The 17838-nt window shown below is 39.4% G+C and overlaps 1 protein-coding gene across 1 annotated transcript in view; it reads left to right on the top strand.

The window, feature by feature from the left end:
- CPED1 (cadherin-like and PC-esterase domain containing 1) overlaps positions 1 to 17838 on the top strand; it is a 157614-nt gene that overhangs the window by 62566 nt on the left and 77210 nt on the right. Inside the window, exons 8-16 of the mRNA XM_009332276.1 lie at positions 3294 to 3436; positions 4703 to 4775; positions 6389 to 6556; positions 7569 to 7673; positions 8595 to 8764; positions 10754 to 10813; positions 14458 to 14525; positions 14859 to 14903; positions 16781 to 16967. Coding sequence (XP_009330551.1) covers positions 3294 to 3436; positions 4703 to 4775; positions 6389 to 6556; positions 7569 to 7673; positions 8595 to 8764; positions 10754 to 10813; positions 14458 to 14525; positions 14859 to 14903; positions 16781 to 16967 — 1019 coding nt within the window. The remainder of the gene's footprint in view (positions 1 to 3293; positions 3437 to 4702; positions 4776 to 6388; positions 6557 to 7568; positions 7674 to 8594; positions 8765 to 10753; positions 10814 to 14457; positions 14526 to 14858; positions 14904 to 16780; positions 16968 to 17838) is intronic.

Raw genomic sequence — 17838 nt, 5'->3', positions numbered from 1 at the left:
TGTGAGTGATGTACAGGATCTGGCAGAGATGCTGGGAATAGTTGTCAAAGTCAGCTGAAGAACCACCAGGTAGTCCCACCTTGGTGAGATGAGTCTTCATTTTAAATTTTTTATTTCACATGAACAGTTTAATTAACTGATTTTGGCCTGAACAAGGAACTGAAATGGGACAATTTCACTCAGAGATTAATCTAAATCAGAACTGATTTGAAAACTGTGCAGCTTCTTGTTCTTAATCTTTGTACTGTTCTTTGGGAGAAACACAGTTTGGTGATCTTAGACTTTGGGAAGCACAGACTCCCGCTCAGCTGGTTGTGGCAATGAAATGGAGTGTGATCTGAGGATTTGCATAATCTCTTTCTAAAGAGCAGTTCTGGGGCTCTTTTGCCCTAGAGACTCATGGAATTGCAGTACACATGGAAAACTTTCTCAGCATAAAAATACAGTGTGATGTAATTCAAGGTTTCAACATGATGTGAGTATCCAAAGGGCAGAGTTGAGGCTATATGTGCAACCTTTACTTTGCAATTTCCTGGCAGTCAAAGGTTCAATTTTATAACTTTAGTCATATATACTGTTGTCATTTTTTTCCTACTGGTATTTCAAGTAGCTTTATCAGAAACAGGAGAAAGAGTCCCAGGCATTGCAAACCTTCAGCCCAGATCTGTGCATGGGACACGTCTTTTAGTCAGTAGAGCTTGGGAAGGGAACCACTTGTTAGAATAAAACCAGAGGTGATAAGAACAGAAAGACAGGCAACCCAACTTCCTACCCACCAGTTATTTACCAGAACAACAGAAGGGAGTTACTGGAACTGACGAGAGCAAAAAGCAAAGGAGGATCAGCATTAGCTGCATACTTGAGTATTTCCCACAGCTGGCTGCGGGCAATGATACAGTATTTTTTTTTAAAGGAAAGCGGAAAATGCTTATTACATTTAAATGCAATATGCTGCCTGAAGAAACTGAAAGCCATTCATCCATGCCAATGCAGACCAGTGTGCTTGGCAGTGTTCGTGCTCACAAGGGGAGGCTCCTAATTCTGTGGACTAGAGTGCACAGAAGTATGTTGTAAGGAGATCTGGTGTCAGCACAGTGAATGCATCATAACGCATCGCCAGTAACTAGCGGTGTACCCCAGGGGTCCCTACTGGGTCCATTCCTGTTCAACATCTTCATTAAATGCCTGGGTGATGGGAAAGGTGTACTCTCTAATGACACAAAACCGGGAGGAGTGGATGATACACCAGAGGGTTGTGCTGCCATTCAGAGGGACCTCGATGGGCTGGAGAAATGGGCAGATGGGAACCTCATGCAGTTCAACAAGGGACAGTGCAGTGTCCTGCACCTGGGGAGGAACAACACCATGTGCCAGTACATGCTGTGGGCTGACCAGTTAGAAAGCAGCTTTGCAGAAAAGGACCTGGGGGGTCTTGATGAACACGAAGTTGACCATGAGCCAGCAACATGCCCTTGTGGCAAAGAAGGCAGATGGTGTCCTGGGCTGCATTAGGAGGAGTGTTGCCAGCAGATCAAGGGAGTTGATCCTTCCCCTCTATTCAGCACTGGCAAGGCCACCGTTGGAGTACTGTGTCCAGTCCTGGACTCCCCAGTACAAGAGGGATGTGGAACTACTGGAGAGAGTCCAGCAAAGGGCCACTAAAATGATTAAGGGACTGGAACATCTCACATATGAGGAAAGGCTGAGAGCGCTGGGACTGTTTAGCATGGAGAAGAGAAGGCTCAGGGGGATCTCATCAATATGTACGAATGTCTGAATGGAGGCTGTAAAGAAGACAGAGTGAGGCTCTTTTCAGTGGTTGCCCAGTGTCAGGACAAGAGGCAATGGGCACAAACTGAAAGACAGGAGGTTCCGTCTGAACATCAGGAAACACTTTTTTGCTGTGAGGGTGAATAAGCACCGGCACGGGTTGCCCAGGAAGGTTGTGGAGTCTCCATGCTTGGAGACATTCAAAAGCCGTCTGGACATATTCCTGTGTAACTGGCTCTAGGTAGCCCTGTTTGAGCAGGGGTTTGGACAAGATGACCTCTAGAGGTCCCTGCCAAACTCAACCATTCTGTGGTTCTGTGATTCTGTGATCATGCTTTAGACCCAAAATAGCACATTAAGCCTTGTTACAGACTTCTGCTAAAGGCCAAGCTTTGTTAACTCATCCACAGTGAATACTTGATCATGACTGTAGTCAAAGGCAGCTAGAGAGATGTCAACCACATCAGTCCCCAGTGGGGCTGTCTACAGAAGCCTGCATGCTTCAGTCATGTTACCCTAGTGGATCATGTAGGATAGGTGATAATAGAAAATACATAATTGCATTTCTAAGTCAATTTAGTAGAGAAATTCCTAGAAATAATCAGAATTTTTTTCTTTTCTGAGTATCAATACAAAACATGTTGTGTGTATACTTTATGTGCTTTATCTCTGAAGACGGTACTTTTATACTATATAAATGTATCTGGTAATATAGTACTACCAAATTATCTAATAGTTTTACACAGTTCAGACATTAATTGGGTTCTGTGCAGTGTGGTAATGTGGTTCAAAGGCAGCTCCTTTCTTAGCACAAAGGACTGATGCAACAAAACCTGCCTGTGTCCCACTCTTCACTGGGGCTCTGTGTTGCTCCAGTTCTATTTTGCTGAATCACTGTCTGAAGTGATGAGACAGCTAAATTCTCATGAGTGATGAAAGAAACCGAGAGGACAGTGTTACGCAGGCCAGAGAATATGCCACTGGGAGGATTCATGAGTCTAAAATCCTCAGGATGTGCAAGAGTCCAGTTAAAACACAGGCTGTGGTGGCTGATCACTTTTTCAACATCTCTCTTCTATATTCTATTTAAAGCTTATTAACCTGGGGTAAGGACTCACAGTCAAGGTCAAGTGGGATAGCCCTTGGCACAATATGTTAACAAGAGAAAAGGCTTTTACTTTGAGTGTGCTATTACCTACTGCTGAAGAAATTAGTGTTTGTGGTTTCTGTTGCCTAGAACCAGTTGACGGCAAAAGGTTTTATCAAAGTAAGCTTAGTCTGTGAGCAGTATTTTTTAAAATCATTAATACAGAGTTCGTTTCTGATATACTTACTTGTAAAAAAAGAGTCCTTCTCTACTAGTATTCTGCACGGAGCTTTTCGTGCCTCTTTTCTTTACTGTGCAAATGAAAAGAACTGAAGTTTACATTCTAAGGCAATTTTTACTTCTACCAGCCTTTTAATTTATGATCTTAAGCACTAATTTACTTTAAATGGTAAAAAATGTGTAATCTCTTTCACAGCTGCAAAGGTTTTTTGAGATATTCTTCAAAAGCAGTTCTCCCAAACAAGCCTTCAACAACATGAAAGAAGCTATAAGCAAACTTCTAATTATAACTGAAGTCTTCAGTGAATCATCTGCCTCAGGACAAAATTCTTTCAATCAGTAAGTGACTTTCAGTGGTCATTGCTATGCTATTGTCAAGATAGCTCTTTAGAACAGAACAAAAATTGTAGAGGATACATGACTCCTAAAATAACAAAATCCCCTCTATTTCATACTTCCTTATAGAATAAAGTGAGGATGTGCTGCATTTAGGGCGTAAAACTCTTCAATATCCACAGTGTTTCTAGTCTGTGAAAAGGTTATGGTGAATACCTAGGACCAGATGCTGCGTTCTGATGAAGTGTTTCAGGCACTATAAATGAGCAGAAATCACTCACAATTGGGCTAGTCCTAATATATATAAAGCTCTATTTCCCTTCAGTGAGCCCTCTGTCATATGTCAAATATTTAGAGTAGCCCAGACAGTTCAGAGCTGGCTGCGGCAGGCAATTTGAACAAGAGACACCGCAGAATACTTTGTGAAACGTACCTCATGAAATATACCTAGGCAGCAACAGTCACTTTTCTGTGGGTGTTAAATCACTGCAATCACTTCTATTTGAGAGTTACAGTTCTTACACATAAATCAACATTTATCATGTAATATTTTTATTAATTAAGATTAATATTTATTCTATATATGTGATGTCACATCCCTCACATTTTTATGGTAAATAGTAAATAAGTTACTATTTATTACATTTATATGTTTTATAAAGCTATTTGAGAAGCCAGGTGTTTTAGTAGCAGTAATATAAAGCTCATTATTTGACTTATGCAAGTTGGGAGTAAAGCTTACATTTTGAGTGGAGAGGGTAGCGAGGAGGGGAGGAGTGTAACAGGGATGGAGCTATTTTGACGGTGGTCCAAACTCTAACATTTTTTTACCAATGGGATGGATATCTCTTGTTTATGTAACCCAAGACTTGCTTAGAGCTCCTGGCTCGTGCCTTCAAACGTCCCCACAGCTGCAGCACAACTCTTTGCCTTCAGTGAGCCCAGAGAGTTTCACCATCTATTGCCCTCCAAATGTCTTCAAAGCTTTTGCAGTGTAGTTCACCTCCCTCACTGGTTTAAAAGTCAACCATAGAAATACACTTTAATATAGCACTGCTTTCATCAGCTCACAATCTGACCCTATCTATGTTTAATGCTGCTGGCTCTTCTTAGAAATTTTATTTAGCCTGTATTGCATGCATTCTCTTGACCTATGTGTGTAAGTTCTTGTGTATGCTCTCTGGATCTCTGTGTGTATGTCATTGTAGCATATATTTCACAACAGTACCTAACCTCACTGAGTCTGATTCCTGTTATATTGTATTTCAGATGCAGACAATGTTTTCAAATGCTAACCTTTGACATTGGATTCGGCACCTCCATATACCCAGTAGTTCTTGAGGTGAGAAAATTACACAAATTATTGCTTGACCCAAAAAACTTACACCTACAAGAACACAGCAGGGAACCCTCTCTGACAGTTGCCCTCAAACCTCTGAGAAATTTCAAAGTACATTAATACTTATTTCGCCCAACAGTGGAGAGTTGCTGTGGGAGAAACCAGTTTTGAAGGGACAGAGTTCCTGTGATGAAGTTCACCACACCATTGAAGTGTGCAAACCTTTCAGTTTTAGCATTATGGGATTATCACCCCAACTGAATATCAGCTAAACAAAATCCATAGGAAGCATTGCATGCAAGTAGTGTTAGGTATTAACTGTGCCAGAACAAAGAGAAAGGGAGGAAGTTAAAATACCACAACTGGCTTTTAATACAAGTTAAAGCGCTCTATGAATTGCATTGTACTTCTTCAATTCATCACCTGCTTTGACCTCCACTGTGCTGCCTTCTTCCTGGATGGTCCTCAAGGCCCTCAAAACTAGAGAAATGTGACCTGGGGCATAAACTCCCTGTGCCAGTTTTGTACCACTCCTGCCTCAGAACAGCTTGGCCAGAAACAAAAATTGTACTGCTTTCCAGCTGCTTCTCCTTACCCCTGTATATACATATGAACATGTATATACCTAGGTATATAAAGTCTTTGTCCATATTTATGATACACAAAAGGCAAAAAAATATTAGTAAATATATCCTGGGAAATTACAGGAGAACACTTTTAAAATTCATCCTCAGTTAAAATCTGTTCAAGTTTCTAGTAACAACAGTGCAGTCAATCTCTCCGTCCTTCACAAAACAAAGATCCTTTAAACACAAAGGAAAAATGGACATATGAGAAAAAGTTTGCATAATTTAAAAAAATCCATGAAGACAATATCCTTAATTAGTCTGACAAGACTTGTTTAGGTGGTATAAGAAATGTGACACATCATAACAATTTAATAATTGTATACCAGGCTGTAAAATAATTCTCCCAGGAGTTGCTTAAAAAACTAAACATAAAGCATAATGTCTACCTGCCTGTATAGTAGTCTCAACCATCAGCCATAATCCATAAATGTACAGTAAATTAGTAGTGTTTAATAGTTTCTTATGAAAATACAAATTACTAAAAAATAATGTTTGATAATTACTATGACATTTGACTTTGAATAGTATCCCTTGGAAACTGTAGTATGCACGCACCCCATGCAGCCTGAAGTTGTATTTGTGTTTATGCTAAAATACTAATTTATTCATATTTTATAAACATGAGTTTACTCACTGTGTTTATATATTGCAAAACTCATAACTTCATATGCAGCATTTCCTAAATACCTGAGAGAGTTGTTTTAACATATAAGCTGACATTTTATTTCTTTTATCAAATTTCAAATCAAACACAAAAAAAGCTCTCACATGAGAATGCAATATTGTACTCTATCCGCTGGAGGTCAGCAAACATTGTGGTGTGTAGTTCTGACAGAAAATGTGGTGCAGTATTTGCTATATTATAATCCTGTTTTATTAGTGTTATTATGGCTTTTTTTTAATAAATAGTTCCAGTTTGGTATATATGGTTATGAGAAGAATGGACTTGATATTCAAACTATAAATTCTTTTATTGTCTTCCAACAGGTGCATGAAAACTTTGACTTTCAAGATAAGGATGAATCAAATATTCAGGACCAAACTTTCAAAGAATTTCTTTTTGAAGATACTTTTAAATTTCTCTTATCTAATGGATCCTCAGCATCCAGTTTCGTAGGAGCTTTACAAAAAATACATGGATCAGCTGTGAGCAAGGTAGTTCATTCCACCTTTTTCTTATTATTAACTATTTGAAAATATTTCATTCTAAATTGTATGCCTTTCTGAAATTCCTGGTGCCAACTTATGAAAGATTTATTTAATCAAAGCTATCTGTTACTGAATTCTGGGGAAGTCATTAATAAAATTGTAATTATATTGAACAATCAAATTTTCTTTGATAAAAATTCCACTCTCAAATTATGTCGTTCCCCAAAGTACAGTACTTTAAAGATCTATTTAAAACTGTAATAAAGTAATTTCCCCACCATTTTTTTTTAATGGTCTTTTTTAATATACAGGTTTGTGTGTTTTCATACACCTAGAACTGATTAACTCAAACAAGTAGATTCATGAGCATCAGAATTAAATTTTGTTTCCTGCAACTTTGTGACTTATTCTGAATGCAAGATCAAATTACAATTTTTGCATTTATAGGGTCCGTATAAAGTTTGCATCACTTGTGAAATCTATTTCTGACAAGCTGGGAACTCCTTTAGCAGTATTTCTCTCAGTTTGGGCACTTGTAAAGGGGCATTTCTGAGGAGCCCCCTGCTTGCAAGACTTACACGGACTACATTATCCTTGCGACTTCTGCCTCTCAGGCAGGTGTGACTAAAACAGGGTCATGGGTTCTAAACTTATGACAGGATAAAGTAGGAAGCCGCAGACATGTGCACGTGTGATACGATTACCTAAGTCTGTTTTCGTAGGAGACCAGACCACATTTCAAATTGTCCACTTCGTTGTCTATACTTTATGCAGTCTCTTCCCATGATAGTTCCTATGAGTTCTTTTCTGCACAAAGCTAATGCACGGTCTACTGTATTCTAGACTGAGAAATGGGAAGAGTTATCAAGGACCTGGCTTCACATGACTTTGGATGAGGTTAGGGCAAGTTGAGAGCTGCTGTAACTTGTCCCTTTGATCACCAAAGGGATTGGGGTCTAATGAAAGCACATTGCTTTCCATGTGATTTCACCAGAATATGCTGCCTTTTCCTTCATAGGATGGAACTTACCACAAAGAAGAAGAGCAATGTTTGTCTTTAGAAGAGATAAATTCAATGATTACTTTCATAAAGGAGCTGAAGAATCTTGGACAATTTGAGCTGGTAAAATAAACAGGGTTTTGTTGTGTTGGATACATATTTTATGTAAATCTCTTAACATTTCTCCTTCGTTATCATTCTTTGCTGTCTCTGGCACATGCATTAGGCTGGATGGACAGGGAAGCAGGGAGATAGAGGTTATCCTGATTTTATTTTGGAGGATTTTTGGAATTTAAATTAAAAGAGAAAAAGAATAAAACACAGAATTTGAGTTGAGGATTCGTTGAAAAGGAGAGTTAAAGCAGAATCAGAGACCAGAAAATAGAATGAAAGGAAAAGGAGGAAAATTATGTAAATGACTAAAGAGTCGGTAAGAAAATAGACTTACAATGAAGCAAAGCAGCTGTGAATGGAAGAACTGGAGACAGCACCACACTGAGATCATGACCAGAGAATAGATATAGATGAAAAAGTGGCAAAAAAAGCAGGTGGAATATGTAAGATGTCGTCTTCTTCACACTTCAAGTGAGTTCATTTTTGGAGAAGAAAAGAGATGAAGGAATAAGTCAGTGTCTGTGAATAGGTATGGCAATTAATGAGGGAAGTGGTGAGTATTGGGGAGATAAAAGATCTGCAACTGAATCTGTTGTTCAGAAAGTCTGCATGATATCAGGATTTCTTCTAGACCTCCTGAATGAGGTCTAGAAGAAATGAGAGTGATGAGGCTTTCTGAAGAGGGATTGAGTTGAATAGATCTGGAAGTCGAACCAGAGGCAAAGGAGTTAGACTTCCATGTCAGTACTAGTAATCCTGATTTGCACGGCCGGGCAAGACAGTAATTTTCTACACATGTGGGAAAGAGCATTAATATAAATCCATCTGTATTGTATATACACTGTCTTCCGATTTTTTTTTCATTTCTTACTTCTTTGCATTTTACAAGTATTATAACCTGTAGTCTCTAATCAGTGTCTCTCTTCTCAGCTTTTCCCTTCTGCTGCACCCAAGATTCAAACTTTACTGCGCGACCTTTATCACATGGTAGACCCAATGAGGCGGCTTGGTTCAGTCCTGACTGTGCATTGGTTGCTTTCCAGTTTACTTGAACAATTCCAGTTCATGACTAAAGAGGCACATACAAATTTTTCAGAATGGTAAGATAGCTATTATATGATATGTTCAGGAGTAGTTTCTCAAATTATATTAATTGCAGGAGCTCCAGTGAGCACCATAAAACTTAATCCTTCAGTAGATGTAGGTGGATTTACAGCAGTTGTGATGAAGATCGATCATGCCATCATGGTGCACTGTCAGCCATTCTGCCATTAAAGTTGCAGCTAGGTTTCTACATAGGACAGTTTGCCCATTTCTAATAGAGGACTCTGGGTTAAAAACTTAATTGAAGCTACAGTAAAATTTTTTCTAAGAAATATGAAGTGAATTAGGTAGGTTGTTTCTGAGCAACTGTAAACTCAAAATTAGGAGTGCTTACCAGCGTTAAGACCATCTTTTAATTTATTCACCATTTAGAAGCAAAACTGTAAAGAAAATACAAAATTGCAGGTGAAGATTTTTCCAAAAGGGACTAATAATTTTGAGTGGCTCTAAATTTTCTGTCCAAGAAAAGACAGGTCAAAGAGCACCATACTCTGAGATCCTCATTTTGAAAAGCTGCAAAAATATTGTAATGACAAGGTTGGATCCATTGAGCTTCTGGCAAGATATTTTAACTTTGGGGGGGGGAGGGGGGGGGGGGGGGGGGGGGGGGGAGAAAGGGAGGAAGAGAGGAAGGAAGAAAAGGAGGAAAGAAAAGAGGGAGTAAGGAAGGAATGGAGGGAAGGAGAAAAGTTGTGGTATACTATATGTTTAGTATAAAATTTGTAAAAAATGTGTTTTCTGTGCTCATTCTGTCCTGGCTAATGATGTTTCATACACATGTATCATACTTCTTTATTGACTACAGGTATATATTATTTCACAAACAAGGGCTTCAGAACAGAGGGTCATTAGAAAATGTTTGTGCTCCATTCCACTGAGTCTCAAGTAAAATGTGCAAATGACATTATTTTGTACATTTTACTTGGACAATGCCATAGTGACTATATAAGGCATCTGTAAGATTTCTTAAGTTTTAATTTTGTTCCTCATTGAATTGGGCGTGGCTTTCAGCAAGTCAATATTCATCTGTATCTTTGTTTGCTTAGCTACAAAGTGGAGCTTATACTTTACCACTGTGCTAGGTAACTGTTTATTAGTGTTTTGAAAATACACAGTTCCATGAACGTGCTAAGTATTATTGTTGTTACTGCAGGCCACTCCATGAAAAGTAACAAAGATGCAGCTGCTTGCATTCATGTGTAAGCCCTTGCCCTTTTGCCAAAATATTTAGGTTTGCATATCAAAGCATACCAACCTTTAGCAGCTTTCTGTTCTAATCTAAGCTGTGCCACTCACTCACTTTGAGCAAGCCCCTTGGCCTCTTTTTTTTCTTTGAGCTGAACATTGTTGTATGTATATAAATATGTAGAAGTACCATGAACTTTCTCCAGGGCATAGGCCATTCTGTTCATTCACTGTATAAAAAAACATGTGTTTTGACATTGCTAAAACATAATCTTCCACTCCTATAGCTACATGCATGTGATGGTGATGCATGTGTCAGATATGCATGTAATTATACTTAATTGCAAGGGAGAAAGAGCTTAGTAGAGCTTACTCCCCAAATAACTCAGGTATGCATTTTCGTTGAGCTTTGATTAATCTTTTTTGAGATTCCCAGCTTTGATAAATTTGTATATCAGAACACTTTTCCTGAACTTCTTCAGCGAAGGCCAGTTGTTCGGTTGATCTATTTAACGGTTCTTATTTCTCTGACTATGCAAAATTGGTATTTCCATTTGCAAAATCCAGTGATATGCATAGCTGACTGTCCAATCAGCCAAGCATGGATACTTATGGGAAAAAGAATTACTTTTGACTTAGGTCCTACACAGTTATGCTGTTCACTGATCATGAATCCATCCATAGGATGGAGACAGGATTTAAAGAAGTTTCCTGGTGTACTTCTCTTAACCCATTTCATCTACATGACTAGTATCGAAACCTTAAAAGGTATTAGTGAACTCTCTGAATTCCTTCCACAGGAGAAGCAAGAAGAACTCTAGAAACTCATCTCAAACTATAATGAAATGGTTACAGCCTAGGTGAGAATGACCATCTCAGATGTATTGGTATAACATATGGCAAAGTTCTTTGAAAGTGATGGAGTGGTACCTACCATGTGCACTGAAATAATTTTCTGCATTTTTGTGCACTGTTTTTCAATGCTATGCAGTTTCAGCTTGTGATATGACTAACACATATGTCATTACTGTCATTTAGAATAGGGGCTATGAAGTACTGTGGCAAGTATGTTTGGCTGTGTCAGACAGCAGAGTAGCATGGGAGAATCAGATTAGTGAGAAAAGCTAACCCTTTTGTATTTGCATAAGACAAAGGCCTAAGCAGGTCAATAAAGTTGCAAATGCTCTTATGAAATCAACTGATATATTTGGAAAAGTGTTATTAGCTTCCCATATGCAAACCTTTTGTTAGGTCAAAATAGAAGCAGCAGCCCTCAAACTGAACTTGGGTTGAAAATAATTTATTGGAGTTTAACTTGGTCATGCTTATCACCTGGGCAGTTTGAGAAACAAACATGGTTCAGACTATGAAGCAGAAGAAGACAACAGCAAGGAAGTCTGGGATAAGATCACTGATCTGCAATGGGAAGAATGAGAGACAGAAGGAAGGAGGGAAGGAGAGAGACAGTTGGGATTAAGTGCCAGGAAACCAATCTCACTCTTGAGTGTGCAATTTTGTATTTCTGTTTTGAAAATCAGCACAAGATACTTCATTCGGTGAACCAAATGCCCTCACGAAAACTCTGTGACTGAAGCCAAGCAAACACGCTACAAAACAGAGAGCTTACGCTGCCAGTTAATCAAACAGAAAAAATTGCTAGTGATCATGTTTCACAAAATTACCTCCGGTGGCTCCTCATTTTCAAGAGAGGCCTACAAAACATCATCTAAAGAAATAAAATTCATAACTCTACTGAGTACTGAAATATGGTCTTAACATTGACTTTATGACCTATTAAAAATTGCACCATCCACAACTAACACATCCATCAGAGGCCCCAAAAGTGACCAGATTTTTTCCTTTTTATGTTTTAATCTTATGAAAGATATTATCTATTTCTATACATCCTTCATTGCTTATGTCTCTGATTGCTTAGACCATCAGAGCTACATTACTATTGCTGCTGTCAATCCATTCGCTTTTTCATTTGCTGAATCAGAGAGATTCCTAAAGGAGAGGTTCACTGTCAATAGTTTGTGATGTACAGTAGGGATCTCTCAAAAGGTACATTCACAAGCATGCACTCCCCTAGGGTACCTAACATACAGTCATTAGTTTCACTAGAGCTGATTGCAAAGTGTGTAGGCAATGCGCACATCTGCACTTGATAGCTCCTCCTAGATAGTAAATAAGGGGCCGCTCATACAGATGAAGGTCCCTTCTTGAGTAACAGCGTGTGAAGGAAAGGACTCTGCAGAGTCCAGGATCTCGGCCACGCCCTGCCTGAGGAGGAGCTTCATAACTGCATTGTTCCTCAGTCCTGCTGGCTTCAAGGAGCTTGGACAAAGGAAAACTTGATGGTGCTGATGATTAAAAAGTCCAGTCTTCAGCAGAGATAAATACAGTAATCTGAGTATCTTTCTGTAATATAATTTCTAAATATTACATTTTGATACCCTGCTGTAATTAGATAGAGTTACTATATGTCTCTTAATGTTGTCTGATGATAATAGCAATCTCTTTACAGAATTGACACGTGCAGGTCATGCAGTTCCTTTGGGAGCCGGGGCCTTGCACTGGTGGTGGCTGCCACACTCCTGAGGTGTCCTCTGGCTAAACAAAAGTCTGGCATTTTATAGAGTTAAGACATCTTGCTTTCACCTTACAATAGGTTTTGGGACTGGGCAATGCAAAAAGGAACAGTGGAGAGAAAAAACGTATTTGACAGGAGTTAGCCATTACCTCCTCAGCAAGCAGAAAGAGGGGTGCAAAATGACTTATAACCTGGAAAACAAACTCTTTAATAGTTTGTTAAGTGCCTCCTTTGAAAGAGGTCATGAATGTGCATGAAATTAGGGTGGTGTCTAGACACTGCAAGCTCAAAACTACACGTCGATGCACACACAGACACACACAGATCTGCCAGCTGCTTCTTTCCTTCTATGGAAAACACTGGGAGGAAAACATGTGAAAGCTTCAAGAAATGCTAATGGACCTCTGGAAAGGTTTTGTCAGCTAGAGGTCCAGTACATGGATTGGAGAGGAGCCTACTGCCTTTCTTCTACTCTGCTCCCAAAATGCTATATGACAGAAAAAATCTTCAGAGTTAGCAATACGGGCACCACTACTATGTTAATGAGTTGTTGCAATTGACTTGTCTTTTTTCACTGAGGATTTATATATACACTCTGGATGTTGATCATGTGATTTGTTTTGAATTAGCAAACAAATCAAAACACATAGATGTTCCATTATATGAATTCATGCTAATGTCAGTACAGATATTCACCTTGACACAGGCCTTCATTTATATTTAATTCTTGTTGAACAAATCATAGAATCATAGAATCATTAAGGTTGGAAAAGACCTCTAAGATCATCAAGTCCAACCGTCAACCCAACACCACCATGCCCACCAGCGCCTCATCTACATGTCTTTGAAATACTTCCAGGGATGGGGACTCAACCACTTCCCTGGGCAGCCTGTTCCAATGTTTAACCACTCTTTCAGTAAAGAAATTTTTCCTCATGTCCAAGCTAAACCTCCCCTGGCGCAACTTGAGGCCATTTCCTCTCGTCCTGTCGCTAGTTACTTGGGAGGAGAGACCGACACCCACCTCGCTACAACCTCCTTCCAGGTAGTTGTAGAGAGCGATGAGGTCTCCCCTCAGCCTCCTTTTCTCCAGGCTAAACAACCCCAGTTCCCTCAGCCGCTCCTCATAAGACTTGTGCTCCAGACCCCTCACCAGCCTCGTTGCCCTTCTCTGGACACGCTCCGGCACCTCAATGTCTTTCTTGTAGTGAGGGGCCCAAAACTGAACACAGTATTTGAGGTGCGACCTCACCAGTGCCGAGTACAGGGGCACGATCCCTTCCCTACTCCTGCTGGCCACACTAGTTCTGATACAGGCCAGGACCATTGGCCTTTGCCGTTGGCCTTCTTGGCCGCCTGGGCACACTGCCGGCTCATGTTCAGCCGGCTGTCGACCAAAACCCCCAGGTCCTTTTCCGCCAGGCAGCTTTCCAGCCACTCTTCCCCAAGCCTGTAGCGCTGCATGGGGTTGTTGTGGCCGAAGTGCAGGACCCGGCACTTGGCCTTGTTGAATCTCATACAGTTGGCCTTGGCCCATCGATCCAGTCTAACTTTAACCTCAAATATATACAAAAAAGCATCATACAGTTAAGAGATATGGTTTGGGTTATTTTGTTCTTGGCTATAGCCACTCTTCCTTTTCCGAGCACTTCAACTATGTTTTGGAATTTATTTCTGGTTTTCTTTTTTCATGTTATATCCTACCATTTATTATGGAATGTGTGTTTTCTGCCACGTTCATTCAAGGTAATATTGTTAATGCTGGGAACATGAATCCAGAAGGTTCATCTTTCCACGGAGAATATTAAAATACCATATGCCCTGGGTTGCCATATAGAAATTTTTGAAAAACATTCCATTGTTTCTGGTCCTTCCATTCATGTAGAAATATGTCTGCTATTGAATTGACAGGAATTCTTCTCAAGAAAATGTGAGTCCTAAGCAGAATGTTCTTTCTGACTTCAGGAAGAATCATGAAGGTAAGGGATCAGAATAAGGTATTTTATATACAGTATGTTTTTCCTATTTGTACTACTTCTGATACTATGTATGATTTAGATTACATTGTTTTGCATTCCAGCTGGAAGATCTTGGCTTACTACATATAAAAGACCAATTTCTTCCTTATCTGTGTAAGTTGTTCTGCTGAGCCCATAAGCAGTGTTCATGAGCCTAAAGCAAAGATCTCACACTGAAAAGAATATAAGTACACTGTATTTTTTATAATTAACACAATGAGAGTTCCTTCTCCTATAGGACTGTGAATCAGGCTTAGAGCAGAAAATTATTAATTGTTTCTGTTTATCTTTCAGCATTGCATTATTCCAGTAAGACTAAAGAAAGACCATGCAGTTATGGTAAGTCAAGTTCTTTCTAGACCACTAAGAGGGAAGAAGAGAGATTACTTGAACAAATTTCTTGGGTTTTTCTGCAAAACCTTTCAGTGAATGGAGTGCCTGCGGGCTGTTATGTAAAAAAAAAAAGGATTTTTTAAGTAGCAAGAATGTTTATGAATCACTCAATAATTGGGCTATTATGTTAAATAAGCCTCAAGCACAAAGTTAACATTGCTGTGCGTGCATATCAATGTGAGTATTCCAGCACTCATTGATCCCTTGCCACACTTCAGTAGACTTTTGCCCCTTATTTCTAAGAACTTTAGCATACATTTTTTCTTGTGGAATAACCTTTAAACTTGTATGGAGTTTAATCAGCCTTGTATAAGGTCAGTCTTCAGCTCAATGGTGGAATTTTGAAGAGCTGCTTAAGAGATGAAGAGTTTTTCTAAAATATCTGCTTGTAGGAATATTTAAAATATATTTAAAGATATGTAAAGATTTAAAGTATATTTGTCTTTGGTGGGAGCAATGCTTTCTGCTGCCTTCCTCATTGACACATTATCTGAGGGGTCAGTTTATAAACGTGAAACAATTCGTCTGTGGCAGAAAGGCTTTTCTACCCATTGAGCCTTATTTCCCCTCTGTTACCGATCTCATGGTGCCTACAGGAACTCTTCTGTGTCAGTCAGAGGTCAGAAATGCTCCTGAGCTGGCTGACTGACATCATCATTCTGATTGCATGATATTTTATTTTGAAAATACCTCAATTCATTTTATTTTGAAAATTCCTGCTCATTTTTAAGCTAGTAGTGAGATAACTTTTCTAGGTAAGGCATACAGGATCTGGAGAACTGTTTATACTCATCTGTACCTTCTGTGTGTCAACTTATAAGCCTCTATTCCCCTACAAATCTAGCCCAAATTCTGCTCTTCCACTGGAATAACTTCCTTTACATTTTAATCCATGCAAGAGCACACTGAAATTGCCCTGTTTTGTTTCTCAAGGCAGTATTTCAAGGTAGAAAAGGCCACATAGAACTGCTTGCATCCTTTATGACCCTTTTAAGCCATGTTTTAAGCCACAAAATTTTTCAGATATTATAGTAAAAGAGTTTCCTGGCTGGAGTATTTTCTGAAATACCCAGTTTTAAACACATACTAGAGAATATATGTGGAAAGCAAGTTTTGAATGTGTAATTATACTGTAAATCTGAATTCAATAGGTTGGATTAAAATATTTGTCATAAGTGGGTTGCCAGCAAATAATTATTCTCATGAGTCATTTGGCAAACACTACAAAATAAAGGATACATTTGAGCAAATAGGATTTGATTGTGGAGATTTCATACACAGGGAAGGAGCTGGAATTTGTTGATTTAGGAATTTTAATAAAACATTCTTCCAGCTGTACTGCAAATGACCCCATGGGTCTAGATATCTCCATGTGACTTGTTCTTATGCACAGTAAGAGTATGTCTAACTTATTTTGAGTTTTATTGGCAATTACACATGTACATAAACCCTGTACACAGGCTGGTACCTAAGTAGGTTATGAATTTTGGCCCAACTCTTCTTTAAGTTTCAGTTAACCAACTGGAGACAGGATCTCCCAGACCTAATCCTTGCATTTTCAAAGGCTTACTCAGACTTTGAGTTTTGTGACTCTGAGTAGAGTCATTGGGCACTGAATGATTAAAATCCCTTCAGGGTCTAAAAATTTCTCTCAAGTGCCAATACAAACTCCATTAAGACCTTGCAGCAGGATTATCAGTCAAAGAGTGATCAGGCATTAAAAATCTTGCCACTGTACATGTTATCAATCTGCCAGAAGTTGCATGTTACTTAAGAATGTTCATACATTTCACAGTTTTTTCTTTGATGCCTTCTTGGAACAGATAAAGATACCCTATCTCATATCAGGCAGATCTTCACCAGTCCACAGCTGGACTTGAATCCTCAGTTTAACCCAAAGATCAAAGAATACTACGCAGAAGTCCCATTTGATATGGTGACAGTGAAGATAGGAGCAGAACCCTCTAACTGTCAATGCCAAGTACACCTTGATGAGAAGAAAGGGCCAAGGTATGAGCGACAAAATATGACTGTAAAAACTAAAAGTGTCCTTAACTTTGGAAATATGTCAGAATATTACAGAATTGTTTTGTGTTTCCAAAAACACAGAATGCCTATAGATTAGTCACAGGAAAGTCAGAGGGAGTTCAACACTCAGAAATTTGTATTTATTTTTCAATGTCCTGAAGGCCATGGTAATATGTTCTCAAGCCGTAATTAACCCTAGCTTTATGGAGTGCATAGTGGCTAGCATCTCCCCCAGTTTCTCCAGTCACTGACAGCATCAAAGCTGGGTAGGAACAGACCATCATTACACTGCACACAATGGACAGCAAAGAATCTGAGCTTTTGTATCCAGGCCTTTATTTTGCACTGTGGCCTAAGCTACTGCCCCGCTGGGCTTGGTCCCTCAGCCAGCAGTCTGCTTACGTGGGTCAGAGTAGGGCAGCTGGGATCAAAAGAAGAAATAAGTTCAAGTATACTCATTCAGAATGATCCATTTTTGTCTGAATTATAAGGGTTTGTCATAGAATCATAGAATCATTTCAGTTGGAAAAGACCCTTAAGATCATCGAGTCCAACCATTAACCTAACACTGCCAAGTCCACCACTAAACCATGTCCCTAAGCGCCACGTCTTTTAAATAGCTCCACGGATGGTGACTCCACCACTTCCCTGGGCAGCCTGTTCCAATGCTTGACAACCCTTCTGGTGAAGAATTTTTTCCTAAGATCCAATATAAACCGCCCCTGGTGCAACTTGAGGCCGTTTCCTCTCGTCCTATCACTTGTTACTGGGGAAAAGAGACCAACACCCACCTCGCTGCAACCTCCTTTCAGGTAGTTGTAGAGCGCAAGAAGGTCTCCCCTCAGCCTCCTTT

The sequence above is a fragment of the Pygoscelis adeliae genome, unplaced genomic scaffold (assembly GCF_000699105.1).
Source record: "Pygoscelis adeliae isolate BGI_AS28 unplaced genomic scaffold, ASM69910v1 Scaffold9, whole genome shotgun sequence".
In the NCBI taxonomy this organism is placed as follows: Eukaryota; Metazoa; Chordata; class Aves; order Sphenisciformes; family Spheniscidae; genus Pygoscelis; species Pygoscelis adeliae.
Note: the sequence above shows the minus strand (reverse complement) of the source record. Positions and strands in the feature narration are given on the sequence as shown.